Genomic DNA, 19,892 nt, shown 5'->3' with positions numbered 1-19,892 from the left:
AAAGGGAAGACTGACAAATACAACTGAGGTGACAATGTCTGAGAATTTTGATTTTGATTTGCTAACAACCTCCTTAATGTTCAGATTTCAGCTATCTTGACAGGTATATTCATAGAGGATGAAATTCACATGCAGCCAGCCAGCCCCAGGCTTATGCACCACATAAATCCTGTCTAAGCCTTTAAAATGTGCTTTAAGTGGGCCTAATTGATGTACAGGCCCTGTACTGGCCCTTATACACATGGGAGAATTGCTCCCAGTTTTTAGGCTTGCAATAATTAACTATTGTACTTTGCTTTAAAAATCTTTCGTTCTTTTTGATCTGCTTCCATTTTTCCTAGTGAACTGCTTTCATGCTGCCTTCTGTTAAACACAAGCAGAGTGGAATATTTGAAATCGCGATATCTAGAGATACAAACACAAATGAAATGTATATTGGAAAGGTCAGCATTCAATAAAAATTCAAATCAGATATTTGGATCTGATTAGACACTGTTATCTGTGCAGTATGCACAGGGGGATTGTGCAGAAAATCCACTAAGCACGATTATGGGAAAGCACGCACTTTGTAAAGGATAAAATTCATCATAGCCCTTAACAATTCTTAAGACATAGGTGGAGACCAGAATTACTATAGCAACTGATTATGTGTTTGTTGGTAGTTTAGTATTTGCTAGTACATTAAGCACAATATGCCATTTCTGATTAATACTTCATAATTTATATTTATCGTACCATCAATTTTGGATCAAAATGTAGCACAACCAGCTTATTAACCTAATAATGCAAAATATATTATTGTATCTGGTTTGCACCTTGCCCCATTTTGTCTAGTATCTGGAAGGACAAATCTTTCTCTTTTTTTCTCCATATTAGCTAATTTTCTAGCTACCTCCTGTCCACTTAGAGCAAGTTATCCAGAAAACATCAAATATTATTCTGAAGAGGGGATAGTTACATGATCTTCATCATTGGATTTTATCTTTACATACATTTTGGTCCAATGTTCTGAAGACACATGGACTTTTGGTTTTTTAAGCATACCATTTGTGTTTGACCAATGCTTCTGCCTCAAGGGTAAATAACCCAAATAGATTTTAAAGTGCTTTAATTAATCTTTTCAAATACCTGTGTTTTTCTCAATTTAATGCAGTATGGCCCAATTTACTTTGGAAATGAATCAAGCTAAATATGAAATAACTCTGCATTAGTTTTCAATGACAGCATCTACAACACGGCTGAAGTGATTACTTTAAATGCACACCATTAATGAATTCAAATTAACCTTCAAAGTCTATAGGTAGACAAGCTGTCTAACTCTGGTATTATGCAGAAGAATTATGTCTACCCAAGAACTGCAGTGATTTCCAAACTCCTCCTGAAAATCAGCATGCTTGCCCACATATTATAAATGCTGAAAATTTGAAATTATAATCTGAAAAGTGTTTCATATTGCAGTCATAATTTCTAATCAAGTCAACTCAGGGTTCATTGGCATAGTCCCACATACACCGGCAAGCACAGAACTGAGGTTTGATCAAACACTCTTTCTTTAAAGTATGTATAAATTGTCTTTAATCTATTTTTAATTGTTGACCTTATTGGTAAGGCAGAGAAATTTGTTGGAGTTCATGGAGTTTTAAATAAAGTGTTAAAATTAAATGTGATACAGTAATACATGTACAGTGCGGGAATCAATAGCAATGTTGTGGGATGGTTACTGGGTGACAAAGACACACTGGGTAAGCTGCTCTACAAGTATTAAATGCCCGAATTTCCGTCAGTTTGTTCACTAATTTATGGAATCTATTCTTCATGTAATTGGTCATTTGCTGCTTTTAAAAATAAAGATTTTGCTTGTAGAGTCATGCTACACAAGCGCTGGCAATGAGAGTATGTGGTGGAAGTAGTTCAGTACGGTGTACTAAGCTTGTGTCTCAGGTTTGATACCCTACTCTATACATGGGGCTTGTGATGCAGTTAACAAGTCTGATGACTGTGGAGGTTAGCGATCTTTTCAGGAGCCCTTTGCAGGCAAGGACACAGGAAAGATTTTCAGTGAAGGAGCCTTGGGCATGGGCAAGCCATGTTAAAGGCTAAAGGAGACTTGGTTTTGGAGGGTTCAGAAGAGGCTTGGCTGTTCCTGAAACAAGAAGACAAGGCTGCTAAAAGAAAAGAGAGAAAAAGAAGAGATGAGTGTATGTGCTCTGGAGTGGAGACAAAACAGGGCATTCCTGTACCCTGTAACCCAGTAATCTCTCCATTTATTGCTTCTCTGTTGAGGGTAAGATAGCCTTTTTCAGTGGTTGTTTTCTGATATAAATATTTCTCCACATGAAACTGGCTTAAAATGTTATGTATTGTGTTGTATAATATTGTATCACATACTGTATGAAATTACTTGATCTATGTTCTATCATGTAGGAATCAAAAAAAATTGTGGTATGGTTCTATTTAATCTGTCTGGACTCATATTTTTAAATGCTAAGGCAATCTGCATATCTGCATGCATTCATTTTAAATCTACTTATGTCGTGGCGGAAATACTTTTACTACACAGTAGTGTTCATGCTGTTAGTGTACTTCCATGCACAGCAAAATTTCCCTCTTGGCTCATCTCTATTCATAAACAAATGTCATGGAGAAGTTAATACTTTGCAGTTTTAAAGAATCTACTGTATCATGCCTCAAACCAGCAATGAAAAAAGACACGTATTTTCCAAAACTTACTTGCATTTTTAGCATTATTTGTACTTTATAGTAGCATATAAAAATCATCATTTACATGGGTAAACTATCCAGGTCTTCTGCTGTGTTGTAGCTAAATAACTGTGTTGAGAAGTGGGCTTCATTCTTACCTCTATTCTGGAAGTGCACTGTTGAAAAGACTGATAGCATCTAGAAATGCATGAATTTGGGTTTCCTTTTCATGTAATTATTATCTTTTAACTCAAAATCATATTTATACCAAAAAATTGCAACAGTAATCCAGCTGCTTTCTGAGGCATAGGGATGTTAGGTCTCAAAACCATGGCCTAAACACCAAAGCAGTGGTCATTCAGCTTTAGGATGGGATCTAGAACATGCCATGACATTTTGTTTTTGCTAGAGGCAAGTAAATGCCTTTTTAGATTTTGATGCCTGCCTCATGCCATGGATTCATATTTAATAGCAAAGATTCAGTATGTGGTTTTCCTGTGCCTCACAAAAGAGTATTGACAGATTTCTTTTCATGGCTGCCTCCTGTACCAATTTAGAAAGATGCCCTTTAGGCTGCAGAGATTAATGGACATATCATAGATCAATGGATAGGTTCCTGAGGCTTTATGCACAGTACACCACTGCATGTCTTTACATGTAATTTTCAGTGTGTATAGGGAGTTTACTTCGAAACAGCTTTAAGTGGTCTAACAGTTGCTTCGAAGATGTGTATCTTGCATGTAGCCCATCCAAATGAGCCATCAGCCTCCACAGGACATACCACTTTGGTTATGTGTAGGTAGACAGGAACCAGGAGTGGAAAAAATATAAAATTATGAATAAAAAGATGGTGAGAGGATGTTAAAGGGGAAAAAAGCAACTTGGTGGGATAGAGAATAGTGAAAGGAGAAAATGTAGGGGTAAAGATAGAGAAACTAGGAAAGAAAGATGCAAAAACTAGAAGAGGAAAATGGAGAAGAAAACAGGAGACAAGTATCTGGGAAGAGGGAGAAAAGGGAATTTCTTATTACTGTTAGAAATAATGACTTGTGAGATAGACCGGAGGTTCTGCCTCAGACACAGCTGGTATGTGTAGTGGGAAACCAATAGTAAATATTGTGCCAAAGGAGTTTAGCTGACAAAGGGGCATAACCTGGGACACAGGATTATATACTAATCCAAGACTTGTAGATCGGTTACCCTGGCAGCTCTGCAGCGCTTGCACAACAGCTTGCTGGAGCTCTTCCCAATGTGCTGGCTATTATTTCTGAGCTAGGACTGTGAACCTTGTCTCGCTGCGCAGAAATCGTCTACTGGGACCTGTGGGCCAAGTATTACAAAGTCTTTCTTTAGCTCAATGGGACACAACTAACATTTGATAGAAAAAATAGTACTTGATAGGGTCCACATGTGTTTCTTTTGCTCATTTCCCCTCCTCCACTCACCCATAAATCAATGAGCTAATTGCCTCCACACAATTGACCAAGAGAGAAATGTGGTTGCTCACTGTTTCGTAATTTTAGACTGTGACAAGCCGTTTATTCATGTGCTTTAGGCATGATAGTGCAGCTGTAGCTCTTCCTTTGTGCCTGCTGCCCTCAGTGAACGGGGTGCAAGGTAAACGTTTATCAGATTGTTTCAGAGGATTCCTGTCAAAAGTGTGCTGCACCGACAGGATGTCTACCCGCAGCCTGAAAGCCAAGGAGGTTGGACACGAAATGTCTGTACCTCCAGTGGTGCCTGTGCAAGTACCATTGCAAGGCCTGGACTGATCAGGTCCCTGTCAAGTAACTCCACAAGATTTCCTGTGCAGCTTCCAGGGGCGTTTTTGTTTGTTTGTTTTCTTTTTTTCTTTTTTCCTGGTGGGCTCATGACCATATTCTTCAGTGTCACGTTCAGTCACTGCACTTGTGGTCTGGCCCGGAGAGGTGGCTGCCGTTCCATGGCTCTCCTCACAAGGGCTGGAGTTCCCATGATTGGAGAAAATGTTTTCCTTCCAACAGACCCATCATGTATTTTTATGTAGTAGCCACTAAGTGGGAGAAAAACCAGCTAATTCATTAGGCACTGGGTTCCTGATTACCATGCCCTATATTTTCAGTCTGGGAACTCTTTGTTTCTGTTTTCACTCAAGAGATTTATTCAGTAGGTCCCTGAATGCATTGCACTTTAGCTTAAATTAATTATTCATCCCTTATCTTGCCTATACAAAGATATCCTTGTCATGTTAAGACATGAACCTCTAATGACCTAATCTAGAAACACAATCCATAACCTCATACTGAGGAAATTTGATGCAAAATGCCAATTGGAGAGTCTTTTATCCTCCTGTCTCACACATCTCTAAACAAGCTCCGAGTGGCTGGGCCACATAACTATAGCTAGGTATAATTTTGCAAAACCTCAGAATCTTTTAGAACAACATATGATTACAAAATGGTGAGATCACAAATAATCTTGAGCCAAAATCTGGGCATAAAACTTTGCTGTCTGTCCCAGAGAGCACTATAGGAAGAAAGCAACATTTGAACAACAAGTGTGACAAAAATATTTTAATCCAAAGTACTATGCATTCTGAGAGTTGTTCTGGAAATTTGGTTTTAATTCTGTGATGCTGAAATTAATGTTTTATAGCTTGTAGAAGCATGGTGTTCCATGTGCTAGCAAAAGGTGATATAAGCATGGCAGTCTATGCATCAAGCATTAAAATCAGTGCCATTGTACCAGTTTACATCAGTGGAAAGTGCCTTGAGATGTTCTGTTATCTGTAACATATATGTTGGATTGAGCCATTGGAGATAGTAGCTCACAGAATAAACTAGCTACTGATACAAGATACTATGTAAAGCATGAAATCTTGAGAACTGCTTTACTTTATATGAACTGAAATATTATTTTCATGGATCTATTTCCTCCTCACGCAATCTTCTTTTAAAAATTTTTTGCCCCCTGCCTGTTCTGCCAAGGTACGAATGTACTCATTAATCAAGGTGTACAGTAAACATGGCATTGCTTGAAAAATGCTTGCTCAGTGAACATGCTACTTTCAATTACAGAGAGTTCAAGCATGCCTTGGTCTTTTGAAGTATTATACACCGTTTTCCATGCCATGAAGAGGCATAGTGGTGTTACCTGAAAAAATCTCTCCTTTATATTCAGCCAGCATTTCAGGCAGCACTTTAGAGCCTGGGAAAAATTATTGCTCATGATTGCTGTTCATGAAGTTCATAGCAGGTCTCCTTTTTTTCCTGTAAAGAATGCTATTTCCCTCCTCCCCTTTCTTCCAGATTGTTTTATTTCGTAGGAAACTCTGGAGCAATTTACATGCCTTTTGGGTCATGCAAGAAATTTTGTAGCCAGCTGAGCAACTGGATGGAAGTTAAGTGTTCTCCAGTTCAGACAGATGGTCTTGTTTAGCTGTCCCATTTTAACTGTGTAGCTTACCAAGGATTTATAATTCTCTTCAGAACTAGTGCTAATATTTTGAACTTCTACAGAATCTTCCTATTGAACTCTCAAAGCTCTTCACAAACACGATTGAATTTAGCCTCACATCAGCTCCACTGAGTAGATCACTATTCTCATCTTGAAGATGGAAAAGCTGAGACACGAGGAGTAAGGCCAGATATCTAAATGAGATATCTGACATCAGGCAATGGAGTTCCTTTTCAGACATGCTGGTAACAACTTATGCATAAGAATCTCACTAAATTTTGTAAATGCTACTTCAGCTGTTATTGTTGCTATTATTATTGATAGTAAGTATCCAAGAAGCAAGGAAAACTGAAATGGCAGCTGACAAATTTTGAAAGGTGACAAGACTGTGGGTAAAAGCAAAAAGTTGTAGGAGAGGTGAGTCTGGAAGGCAGCTGAGTGGTCAAAAATGAGGGGATGAGCCATCCAGACATTGGCAGGACATCGAGATTAATATCACTACGTTCAACAGCTACCCAACCAAATCAGAAGCCTGTACACATTGAGCTGCATCAGATGTCTGCTGTTGGGATGACAGTGAACCAGCATCTATCTGGTTTGAAGATGGTGGGGGGAAAGGAGAGATCCTTGGTCTCACTTTTTTCCATAACCCCCATATTGCTATTAACATGAAACCCTGTTGGTAAACACAATGCCACAGTGGTAGTTACTGCAAACAAGAAGGTGTTTACTCAGGGAACAACAATGGCACAAGATACCAGAAAGCAAAAAGAACTAACTATCTTCCTAAACAGATGCAGAGTAAATCCCTTTCTGTATTTGCTTAGCGTCACTATTAGCTACGGATATGGTACACTGCACTTCCAAAGTAAAAGTGGTGCTCAAAGAGCATCTCCATGTCAGAGGTGACACTAAACAATTGAAGAATAAGAACCATAGTACTTTAGAAGGGGGAACTAGAGGGCCATCACCTCAAAGGTATAGGTCAAATTCTGAAAAGAGAAAAAAATGAAAGGAATGGAAAATGGTGTAAAAAAAAAACAGTGTAGATTTGCTAAAAATGGATCATGCAAGACTATTTTTTTAAGACAATATAATCTAAATGAAGGAAAATACAACGGAGCTAAACTTCAATGAAGAATGTAATGGAGTATTACAGAGTTACTGTCATTCTGGTTGGTCATTTGCACAAAAAATGATGAGGTGGATAAGAAACTGGGTAAGAAAGAGGCAGATTTGGGGAGATATCAAAAAAAGAGGGAGATTCCTATGAGTCCTTTCAGTCTTTCACCTATTCTAAGCTGGAAGCTTATTGTTTGGAAATAGCAGACAGAGAAGACTTGGTCATCACAGGATGACTGTAAGATACCAAATGATGTAGTCATAGAAGAAGAAAATATGAACATGGACCTTGTTAGCCATTTGTTTTTTGATTAAAAAAAAGTTCAACTACTGTCTGTGTGAGACAGGACATCTTTTTATTTGTTCTGAACCTGCCAGTTGCTGGTCTCATCTGGTATCTTCTGGGTATTATGAGAGACAATGATCATTCCTCATTTGCCTTTTCCATGCAGCCTGTGATTTCATAGATCCATTGTCAAGTCCTTCCACAATCATTTATTTTGCAGGCTTGTCCTGGTGTATTTATTTATTTCTTCACCCCACTGCCTCTACCTGTCCTCATCACCCCTTTCTATACCTTTCTACTGAACTCTTCTGAGAAGACAGAATCAGAATTGCATGCAATACCCAAGATGTAGGGGGGTGATGTATTTTTACAGCACTTCTCTGTTTTCTTTTCCTAAAAATATCCTAATATTTGTTTTGCTTTTTTGACCATAATGTTCACAGAGCTAATGTTTTCACAGAAATATCCATCATAACTCCAAAATCTATTTCTGAAATTAGACAGGTTACTTCAGAATCCATCACTATATGTATAAATGCCTACTAAAACACTGATCTATGTGTACAAAAAAAATAATAAACGCTAAGTCTCTAGTCCCCAGAAGTGGAAAGTGACAGAAATCCAGCCAAAGAACATGCTGCTTTGATTCTTTCCTGACCCACAGCTGTCATGAGAAAAACAACTATGTCTCCCCAGATTTCAGCCGTCCTATCTGAAATTAGTACTTGTAATCATCTCTCTAAAGAGAGAGAGTCGTTGCACTGCACCTGACAGTTTCTCTGGAGAATTATCTGGAGATATGATAGAAAAGGAAACAAGTTTGATGCGATTGCTTAAACAAGTGGTCTAACTCACATGTTATCAGTCTTTTGTATTACAATGGACTTCTGAGGTGATCTGAGATACTGGTGAGTGGAGGGAAGACATTTTGCACTGAAGATGTCAATATTACCAGCTGCGTCCTTCCTTGGGCAGTTTGTGCTTGCACGCACGCACACACGCTTGCATGACCTCTCTGAGGTTTACGAACACTGGTAGCAATTAGATGTGTGTGGCTCTGATCCTGGGGGGACTCATATCACAGCAGAGGGAATCAATTAGAGGAAAGTTATCTGCAACTCACATAAGGGATCCAGCAGTGCTTGTCCTTCTGTCCCTGTCTGGTTCTGCGGCTGAAGAAGAGGGCTCATGCAAACCTGTAGATTCATGATCTGCTCTAAGAAAACTTGCGTTGCTTGTATCTGCAGCCAGTCTTGTAGTTGTATTCTCAGCTGTACGAGATACTGAGGGTGGTCCATTTTTCTTAACATCAACAGCTAGTCATAGGTTCACTGCTGGAGAAGAAGGTGACACCAAGGTCTTTGTCACAAATTACAGTATCTCTAGTGTACATTTTCCTTCCATATTTTATTTCTCTTCCCATGGATGTTCTCTTTAACTAGCTTTCCCATTCTTCCTTTGCTGTCTTTCATACACTTCTTGTGTTTTCTGACATTCTTCCAACGTACTCTATATGGGTTTTAAAATCTTTTTATAAATCCTTTGAGCTAAACTGTTGACCTTAATCTCTTACTCTTCTGGTTATGCAAGGACTGAGATGGTATGTTCCTATCTGCAGCGACAGTCCATCCTACCATCTTTAGCTGTAAAGATGGTGAACTCATGACAAAAAACCTAAGAGCTACAAGATGTTTTGAAGATCAGCCAGGACACAAGGATAATCTATATAAAAGCTTTTCCTACTTCCATCCCAGATTGAGCACTCTTTCCTTCCTTAACATCTCTTAACACCAGAAGAAGACAGAACATTTGGACAGTTCAAACAGACAGATCAAGAGCCAAGATGAAAATTGCAGTTTATACTACTTTGTCATTTTATTAAAGTTATCATTCAAATCTTGGCAGAGCCAACATCTGGAATAATATCTATTTTAATGTGACATAAATTAGCACCATAAGGAATACGACAGAATGATCAGCAACCAGAGAGAAATTATTTCTGAGATGGATAACATTTCTTGAGAATTCAGTCAATTAAGAAATGTGATTGCTTATTTGATCACATCAGTTAAATTACTAAAACAAATTGTAATGGAACAGTATGAGATGCATATGTGATGAAAAATATTTTGAGCCATAATTTCAGAGATGTAAATCCTGAACTGTTTCCAGAGGCAGTTATTTCACTGAAATAACAGGACATGTCTTGAGTGAGGACATGTGCTGGTTTTGGCTGGGATAGAGTTAATTTTCTTTACAGTAGCCAGTATGGGGCTGTGTTTTGGATTTGTGCTGAAAACAGAGTTGATAATACAGGGATGTTTTCGTTACTGCTGAGCAGTGCTTACACAGAGTCAAGGCCTTTTCTGCTTCTCACCCCACCCCACCAGCGAGGAGGCTGGGGGTGCACAAGAAGTCAGGAGAGGACACAGCTGGGACAGCTGACCCCAACTGACCAAAGGGCTATTTCACACCATATGGCGTCATGCTCAGTATATAAAGCTGGGGAAGAAGAAGGAAGGGGAGGACATTCGGAGTGATGGCGTTTGTCTTCCCAAGTAACCCTTATGCGTGATGGAGCCCTGCTTTCCTGGAGATGGCTGAACACCTGCCTGCCCATGGGAAGGAGTGAATGCGTTTCTTGCTTTGCTTTCCTTGCATGCTTGGCTTTTGCTTTAGCCATTAAACTGTCTTTATCTCAACCCACGAGCTTTCTCACTTTTACTCTTCCAATTCTCTCCCCCATCCCACTGTGGCGGAGTGAGCAAGCGGCTGTGTAGGGCTTAGTTGTTGGCTCGGGTTAAACCACGACAGTCCTTTTTGGCGTCCAACGTGGCGTAACCAGAAAAATAAATTGGCAGTCCGGCACAAAAGTTTCTAAACTAAGGTTACTCTCCACATTTCATTTGCAAAATACAGCAAGCCTTTTAAGCCTATAAAACTACATTTACTTTCACTTGGATTGGCAGAGCCAGACAGATAGACAAGACAGCATAGACACAAGAATCAGGCTCTGCATGAACCAAAAAACATCCTAAAGTCACAATGAGATCTAGGTTCAACTCTTGGCTTTCCCAGAGATTTTCTCCTGTAACATTGGACAAACCACTTCATTTGCCTGGGTCTCCGTTTCTTATCTGTGCAAAACAAAGGCTGTCATACCCTGCTTTTTAGTGCTTAGTATGATGAGGCTCATACACGAGTTGGGGTTGTTGGTGAAAATTTCAATATTGGGGATACCGAGAGTTTTGCCAATACAGCAATAACACAGATAGAGAGCACATGTCAATTAGACTGCAAAAATGTACAGCCAGGATATATTATAAGAGTATGGAGAATTCAAAGTGAGCTCTGATCAGAGGTGTTAGGTCTACACATCTCTACTGATATCAGACCCCAGCTGGCTCAGAAAATTATGCCAACTTTCTGCTGTTATTTGGTTAAACCAGAAGAAGAGTAAGTCTCATAGGGGTGATTAATAGTTTTATGTAATAGTAATAGAAAGTTACTTTTCCTGCTTTAGTTTGTGAGAGATTTTCCAGCATAAAGCTTCTAGTAATAATAATGTCTTCTCATCACTGGCAAAGCTTTTTTGTAACGCTTTAGGGATGTGCACTAGTGGTTACCTCCAGAAAAACCTCCCTGGTAGTGCTGAGGAACCGATCCCAAAATCCAAGTGAGAGAGGTCAAATCTGGGAAGAAATAGAAAAGGGTGATGCCAGCATTAAACTGTTCATTGATGCTTTGATCTTCTCAGTGAGACACTGTGATGGGGAGATAAAATGGACAACAAACATTTCAGGGCAGCTGGAGTATATCAGGTCTGCCACAGGTAAAGGATTTAGTCTGCTACTGCACAAATGGCACGGCTGCTGCAGGAAGTACAAGGGGAGCTGTAAGGTACTGAACGGATTTAAACTTATCTGGTCATCCATGATAAGTAGGGAGTTGTTAAGAGAAAAAAAGAAAGGGGGATAAAAAGAGAGAAAGAGAAGCCAGAAAGAATAACGACAGGTTAACACCATTATTATTCCAAGAAAAAACACGTTATTAACATGAAAACCAGGGCAGTATTCTTTTGAAAGGCTTTCACAGGGAACCCTAAAGATTATACACAGGTTAATAGACATATATTGCCCTTAGAAATTATACAGTTCCAACTAGACTTCTAATACTTAACATGCAAAACAGAGTCATTTAGTATTGATAACACGTTCCACTTCCTCCAAAAATAATCCTGTAACCTTGTTCCATCTCAAGGCAAAACTCTTGCATAGGCCTACTGCTTATTAAAAAATACTAATATTGAGCAAATTATGTATAAAGCTGCTTAAGATTATTTTCTATAAATAGAGCATTGCTAAGCACTATTTCAGTTTCAAATTGCTGATTGTGGAGCAGGAATTGCTAGGTGAAATTCTGCGTACAGACTGAACAGTTGCAGCACAGTCTCTTTGGCATTAAGATCTGTGAGTTCCTAAATGAGCACAGTTAGTTTACCTGTCTTATGGTCCTGAGGCATATGATTTCTTTGACTATTCATAAAATTACTGGTTCCTCCCTGGAAATGTTGATAGATACCAAACGTTTCATACTTTTTAGTACAAATAATAATTTGTGCTAAAATGTTTCTCATAATTCCCATATTTAGATCCCAGCCAAGGAGTAGAAATAATATCAAGCGAATTAGACAACCAGTCTCACATCACTGAGTAATGAAAAAACGAATAACTGGACAACATAAAAATAATTCCTAGGCTGAAATTCAGTGAAGAGCTTTACTGAATGTACTCAAATATTGAGCAGTTCAGAAATCAACAATAAGTCAGAGAAAGAAAAGGAGGTTGAACTTATTGGGTGCTATATTTGTGGTGAACATTTCCACCAGCTGTAGCGAGTATGTTTCTGTTATGAGGCTGATGCTGTCCCCTTTGCATTCTGCTCACCACCTTTCCTGATGCCCAGGAGCCTCTTCTTAATTCCTTCTCTGTTGCTGCAGCTCCTAAAACTGCTTTATCTCTTTTATGCTGTCATATTTACTTGCACTAAAAGGTACTGCAAACCAATTTACAGTTATGTATAGCATCGCTTTTTACATGTCACCATATTAAAGAGTCTTGTAGCATTTCCGTTTTAAACCCTTATTTCAGATTTTATAAATTCTGCCTGCTTATAATTACATCAGGCTGAAGACAACAGTGTAAATGTTAACCCCACAGACTGAGTTACAGGGCATGGTAGGCCTCTATTTATTTTAAAATATGAGGCATCAGAAAAGGCAGTGCTTTTGCATAGTCTCTTTTCTTAATACTAGGCTTTAATTCACAAGAGAACACAAAAGCTCTGATTATTTACCTTGTAATGGGAGATAAGTTGAGTGGAATTAATGGAACTACAGTGTTAAGAAATAGAAGGAACTGGCTAAAATTTGTCAAGGGTTGTCTTTTTTACATTGTCCTTTACATGAGGACACAAGGGATTGCTTGAAGAGATTCAGAGCTCATATACAGAACAAAGAAAAATATTTTTTTCTTCATAAAGTATATGATCAGGGACTGCTCTGGGAGTTAAGCAAAGCAAACCTCGCGGCTGAATTACAAATAGGAGCTATTGATCTCATGGTGTGTTAGAAGCAGCTATTGCTTTACAGAGTATGGGTCATGGCTGTTGGGCGGTACACTGTTTGGATGACAGCAACAGTGGGGTATCCCAGGGCTCTGTCCTGGGACTCGTCCTGTTTAACATCTTTATCAACCTGGAGGAGGCAACAGAAGGCACTTCTGTGAGGTTTGCAGATGACACCACACTGGGGGGACCAGTCGATAGGCAGGAGGGCAGGCGGGAGAGACAGGCCAGCATGGATGCTGTTGGTCATAGATGGGAACAAAGCTCTGCTGTCTTACATAAGCAGAGGATGTGATTGATACAAAATGTACAGATCTTTCTTAGCCTCCTCCAGTTCTCTTGTTTACAGCGCAGCCTTACTTGTTAGTTGTATTCCGTTTAATCTCTCTTTGCAAGTGGACTACTGGGCATTGACCAGTGCCAAGGGCCAGGAAACATCACTCCACAGAACTATCTTTATTTCAGTTTTCAGTACGTTACTGCTCCCCTTCCTGTCCCTCAGGCCTTGGTAAATCTCATAAAATCCTTTTCAGATTGAAATCCTACTCTTCCCAAGCTGTAACATGTTTTACAGCATGTATTTCTCTATAGTTGTCTTAGTCTCTTGTTGACAGTTTTTAGGTATCAGTTCCTTGGCTGGTAAATGTCTTCTTTATTCTTAAATGTATCCACTTTGTTTTGTTCAGAGCAATGCGTGGGGATAATAAATTGGCTCACAAGTACCTGACACTGCATCTTAGTTCTTTCTACCATGCTAGTTTTTCATAATACTGAATCCTAGGGATGCCTGGAAGAAGCCAGCAGCATTTTTCCCACTTACACGTCTCCCAGAACAGCTGCAAGGTGCCTGGATTTCTCTAGTAAACTCACTCAATCGATATGCTTCCCCAAAAGGTGTTCCAATAGTTTAATAGATTTATTCCAGAGTATGATAACAAACAGTTGTTTCAAATGTCAATTTTAAGGCTTGCAAAATGTAACTATGTACATGCATAAGATCAGAGCATAAATCAGCTCAGTAAAACAGCTTTGTAAATATTTATGAGCACAGGGCTCTTTGTTTCACACTTACTCCTTCTGTGTCCTCATCTCGAATTCTCACTTGCTTTAGTTTATGGCTGGTAGTCTGGGCATGTTTATGGCTGGTAGTCTGGGTTCCTGACATTGCTGAATTGCCGCCTGTTTTCTCTGGTATTGCATATACCACAATCCTAAATCTTTATTGATAGCAGGGGAATGTATGATCTATAGAAAGAAACCTGTTTGTATGGAGGGGCAGATTCGGAATTCTGATGGACCCGTGTGAAGTTTAGCAGGTGCGACATTGCTGAACTAAAGCATAGCCTGGGTTTGCCCACGTGAGCTGCCATCCCTGCAGTGGCTGCAGGCGAGGCAGGACCCAAGTTCCCTGTTTGTGCTGGTATTTTGGATGGGGCTGGTTTTTCAGGAGGGAGAGGAAAAGGAGAGACATTAAAAAGATGGTTGAAAGGATGAGAGGTAAAGGTGTGGAACGAAGGAGATGTGAAGAGGTCGTGAAGGAGCAGTGGGAAAAGAATCAGAGCTGTCAGGATACAGCAGAGACAGTCTAGTGGGGACTGCAAAGATAAGTTATCATTTCATACGAAAGTCTTTGCCTCCCTGGCTCCTTCTCCTGTGGCCGTGGCCCCAGGCGTCCTGGAATTTCAATGGGCCAGAGGAGAGGGAACGACCTTTTTACTCCTTCCTTTGCAGCAGTCACAGGTGAGGGCAGAAGTACGCAATCATACAGGCATCATTTTTTTTGCAATTTTTACAAAGTTGTGCATGTGCTTACTACTCCCATTTGTGCCATGTTAGCACTGCAATTTCTATTACTCTTCACTAATTCACACTAAAATCTCTGACTTAGTTGCATTTCCTCCCTGTTTAACTAGTAGCAGATAGCACCATGGTAATTGATATAATAACCAGAAACAAAATCTAAAAATAAACCTGCTGATAATTTTCCAGTGTTTGTTTAACTGGATTCTTGAAGTTCCTGAGTGGTCAGTTTGGACTGAGATAAGTGCTATCATTTTTATTCTCTCTCGTCTGCTGGCTCTCCAGCCTTTTTGAACTGCAACACAAAAGGGGTCTGAACAGGTGGTGCTCGTGGCAATTCAGGATGGATTATTCCCATTGAGGAGTTGGTTTCTGCTGCTTTGTGAGAGGCTTTGGCAGATCAAGAGCTGTTGCTCCTGAGATCCTGCCAGGCATGCTTCCCATGTGTTTCTGTGTGTCTTTACCGAAATGGCATGGGATCAGCCGAAAAGGGGGTTTTGGGTGTGAAAACATTTTCCATGACATTTACGCATCTTCATTTGTGATTTGTAAGGACAACCAGATACACTGCCATTTAAACAATTACCTGTATTTAATTGTGTTTGCATTTTCATTAGTGAAAAATGATAGAGAAGGATAACTCATTCATTTGCATGCAGACTTATCAGAAGATTCCTATACATTGTACAAATTTACATTGTTTAATGTCTTAGCATGCATTTAATCATACCTATGCAGATTTAAGTGTCTTTCTGACTGCAGTGGTATCATTCATTAGTAATTCCCCTGAAGTCCGATGATCATAGGTTTGGCGTAAGCGCACAAAAAAATTCTTCAAAGAGTAGATTTTGGGAAGCTTATCAGCTCTTCCTCCTGCAGTTGTGACAAATTTTGTATTTTTTTAGACACTCCTCAAGCACGCCACTGGTGTACTTGAGGAAATAAAATGCTGTTTGATCAAATAGGACGTTTGTCTTCAGTGAGTCATGCTTAAGGCTTTTATTCTTTCATTTGTGCAGTTAGTCAAAAAAGATCTAAGATCTTTTGCAGGTGGCTTAACTTCCAGATGTGTCCCTTCACCTCATGTTTCATGCTGGCCACTTCCAGGCAAGTCACATCCACGGCTTTCTGCAGCCCCCAGGTTGCTCTTCTGAGATGCTGGGTTCTCCACATCCAGGGCACAGGGCTGGGATGGGATCCAGGTGTTGTGAGCCAAGGGCCAGCGGGCTTTGGAAGTGCAGAGCGGTCACCATGAAAGCATGGAGATTTCAGGAGCATCCTGAGAGGAATTAATGATGACACTGCTCTCCATCTACTTCCTAGGGAAAAAGAGAGCATAGTTCTGTTTTCATTAACTCCAGTGAGATTGATGGAAAACCTCTGCTTCTGTGAAATTAACTGAGTAAGAACGGGAGTGTACCCTCCCACCAGTAGATACCTTGTCTACATGCACAGGCCAAGTCTGAGATGTTTCCTTGAACGTGCAGCACCAGTTCTTTCTGCAACAGGGAGCAGCAAGCAAACCCTCAGAAATGGTGGCCTCGATGTTACATACCTGCTTTCCCTGCAGTCCCTCTCCTTCATCCTGGGGGATCCAGGACTGGCTTCCCTGCTGAAGCTTCCTCTTAAAATTATACCTCTCCAGAGACCTGGAATTGTGAACGACCTCTGTTTGCAACACTAAGTACAGTAAATGCTATTGTGTTATCCAACGGTAGCGAATTCAATAATCCCACTTCCGTCACTTTCTAACAGGATAATGTTAAAGGCATTCCTCTGAGATGGAGAGTAATAATTTGCTAATTCCCCTCAGTATTTCATGCTTCTCAGTAGTGCAGCTAATTTTCTCTGAGTACCTTATTAACATTCACAATGACTTTGCAGTCCCACCCTAATAGCTCTCTGCAGAGGCACTGACTGTGAAGGTGAGAGCTGACAGTGACACATTTTCCTCCTTCTTCTCTGCAGACTGTATTATCCTGGTTTCCATCCGCTGAGGGCTGTCCAGCTGATGCGAGTGGGCAAACTGCAGTACAGTCAAGATATGTTTCCTCAAGCACTGGAGACCTTGAAACAGGCCAGTATCGTGAACTGTTTCTTCTCTGTTCCCCTCCCTCACTTCCCCCAAACCTGCCGTGTGTCCCCCCCTTCTGCTCTGACTGTACCTCATGCCTTTGGACACTCCTCACTGCTTTTTCCATCAGTGGGGTTTCCCCAGGCTGCAGCTGAGGGTGGTGATGGGTCACTGTTGCTCAGCGTTTCAGGCACTGACTTCCTCCAGTATCAGTCACTGCTAATTACAGTTCAATAGCTCAGAGGTGCCTGGATGAAAAATTACTATTAGATCCAAAGAGATAAAAATATCTCAGTGCTTCATACTCTCCTTCTTACTGCAGCAAAGTGAATCTGGGAGCACTGAAAGTACAAGAACAGGAGCAGAGCTGCAGTTTCTACCCTCCTTATTCCCTATCAGGAATCCGTGATTTCAGATTGGAGAACTTTGCCTTTAATGCTTGTGTTTTATTGTGAGCCACACTCAAATCAACAAGCATCTTCTTGATCTCTCCTATTTCTATATCATTCATCATCTTTCTCTTCTTTGATCTGGTTTTTCAGCTGGTGCTTTGCTAGTTACATTTCAGCTTCAAGCCATCCCTCTTGTACCTGAGCTGACTTTTATATTAATTTCCTCCTACCCTGAGCTCTTATTTGTCCTGCCATTATATTGCTGTTAGTATCATCTTAAATAGATTGAAGAATGCCCTTCCATGTGCAAGATGTTCCCAGGACATAGGCTCTCACTTGCTTCCCATCTCAAGCCCTCAATTGCTGCTAGGGTGTTTTTCTCCCCCCAGAAGATGTGCTGCCTCCAGTTCACCTCAAAGAGGTCTTATGCTTATTGCCTTGTATTACTGATTGTCCTGTGGTCAGCTTGGCCTGAAGACAGTACGTGCTCTGTGCAGGTCCCCCTCGTCTCTCGGCCCACCTCCAGTGCCTGACACAGCCTCCTCATTGCCTTTGCTGACTGCTGCAGAAAGCCACCTGGCCCAGCTACTTGCCTGTTGCTGCTGGGCAGGAGCAGACCCCAGTGCTGGCACCGGTGTTGGAAAGAAGTGCCGAAGTTGGCTGTATGTCCCCTTTGTTTAACGTCCGTGCTATAGGAAGAGCTAGTCTTGTGGCAAAGAGTTAGGGCAGCTGCTTGGGCTAGAAGGGGATGGGTGTCTGCACTGGGGGTGGGGGGAGAAGTGGCTTTTACTCCTGCCTGGATCACCTGTAAAGTCAATACCAGTCATGACTCTCTAGATAACTTAGTATTTTGTACCTACTTTTCTCAACCCACATATCTATTTGGTTTAAACGTCTGATTAATTATGCAAGCTGAATAAAGACTAATTTATTATGTCAACATATGGAAATTATCATTTAATACAATGCCACTCTTACTAAGTCTTGGTAACTTAAATCTTCACTTGATATATTTAAGTTAAATTATGGCCAATTCTGATCATTAAAAAGCAGATGGAAGAGTAATCGATTCTATTTTCCATGCATTATTCAGAAGTCAGTCATATATCTGTCATGTGCCAGGTAATCTGCTCTGCTATTTCCCCTGTAATATTTATAATTTCCAAACATTCAGACTTTCCTTTTTAGCAGGTGGAGTGAGACCCCAGTCAGAGGAGCTTCTATTTTCATTGATACTGCCGCAATATATCAACAGACATTCTTCTAATTGCATTTCTAATATGATACTGCATTAAATTAAACTGGAGTGAATTCCCCTAGAGACATCTGAATGCTGCTCATCAGTGAAGGTGGAAGTTGCGATGGGGTTTTGTATGTTTTTAGTGAAGAAGTTGCCCGTTGCAAGCCAGATTGTTACTGTATTATCCTTTGAATACTGAGCAATGCCTAACACAGAAACCTTTTTTCACGCTGTGATCTCCTCTTTCCCTGAAAAGGGAGAATAAGGTGCTGCTTACCCTTCTCTGCCATGCCTCCGTGCATCTCTAACTGTGGCCTCCAAGCCATTAGTGGTCTGCAAGGGCAGAGTAAGTGCTTTACAGCTGAGATGCAGAGCCATTTACAAACTAATCCTGTTGTGGTTTTGCCTATCCCCTGTTCAGCCTCCCCCTTTTCACCCACATGTGTGAGATGGGGAGAGACTGAACGCCCACTCTCTGGGAGCACAGCTGAGAGGAGGAAAAGCTTCTTGTCATCCTTTTTCTCCATGCAACTTATAGGCATAGGACACAGTGCTTCTTTGGATGAGATCTGAAACGGATTCCTTTCATTGCTGTCTACACTGGAACAAATTAGAGCAAGATATAATTCCCAGATTGCTGCAAATAAAGGATGTGGTTCCTAATATAACTCAGATAATGTCCTAGAGTTATATGAGAACACAGTTTGGCCCTTTGTGATTAGATGTGTCAACAGAGCATGCCACATGCTCAGAGCAGAAACTCGATTACCTTCTCTGCTTCATTACTCTTCTTAATACACTCTGACACTGAATAGCACCCTGTTGGAGCCCTCGTCAGACTGATTTCTGTGTGGCATTAAGGAGGAGGACGTGGAAGGTGCAGAGGAATTGAGACCTGAGTGAAATTCACCTCACTCATATAAATCCTGTTTAATCAGGCACAGCCTCAGAGCTGCTGGGGATTGACAGCCTCTCTGCATCAGATGCTCAGTCTGTTAAGACCAGTAGATCTTCGTACACAGCTCTGCAGCCTGGCCCTTACTGCTGCTCTCTGTGCCACCCAAAAATGAATCACTGTCATAACCACCTTAGTCTTAGTGCCCTTTGGGTTTAGCTCTCTGCCCTGCACCCCCAAAGAAGGCTTAAATAATGTGGCGGGCTTTATGTTATCCATTAAAATGAAATCACCTCCTAAAAGTATATTAGGCCCTGTGGAAT

The 19,892-nt window shown here is 40.6% G+C and overlaps 1 protein-coding gene across 6 annotated transcripts in view; it reads left to right on the top strand.

Moving 5' to 3' along the window:
• The window catches only part of SMYD3 (SET and MYND domain containing 3), a 424,609-nt gene that overhangs the window by 400,057 nt on the left and 4,660 nt on the right, over window positions 1-19,892 (top strand). For 5 of the 6 annotated variants that reach the window (XM_072856508.1, XM_072856505.1, XM_072856507.1 and 2 more), the window contains one exon: window positions 16,937-17,045. The exons of the other annotated variant lie outside the window; for it this stretch is intronic. In XM_072856508.1, coding sequence (XP_072712609.1) covers window positions 16,937-17,045 — 109 coding nt within the window. The remainder of the gene's footprint in view (window positions 1-16,936; window positions 17,046-19,892) is intronic. 6 annotated transcript variants of the gene reach the window in all.

This window comes from Ciconia boyciana, chromosome 3 (assembly GCF_034638445.1).
Source record: "Ciconia boyciana chromosome 3, ASM3463844v1, whole genome shotgun sequence".
Taxonomy (NCBI): Eukaryota; Metazoa; Chordata; class Aves; order Ciconiiformes; family Ciconiidae; genus Ciconia; species Ciconia boyciana.
The sequence above is the reverse complement of the archived record's forward strand: the minus strand, read 5'-3'. Positions and strand labels throughout refer to the sequence as shown.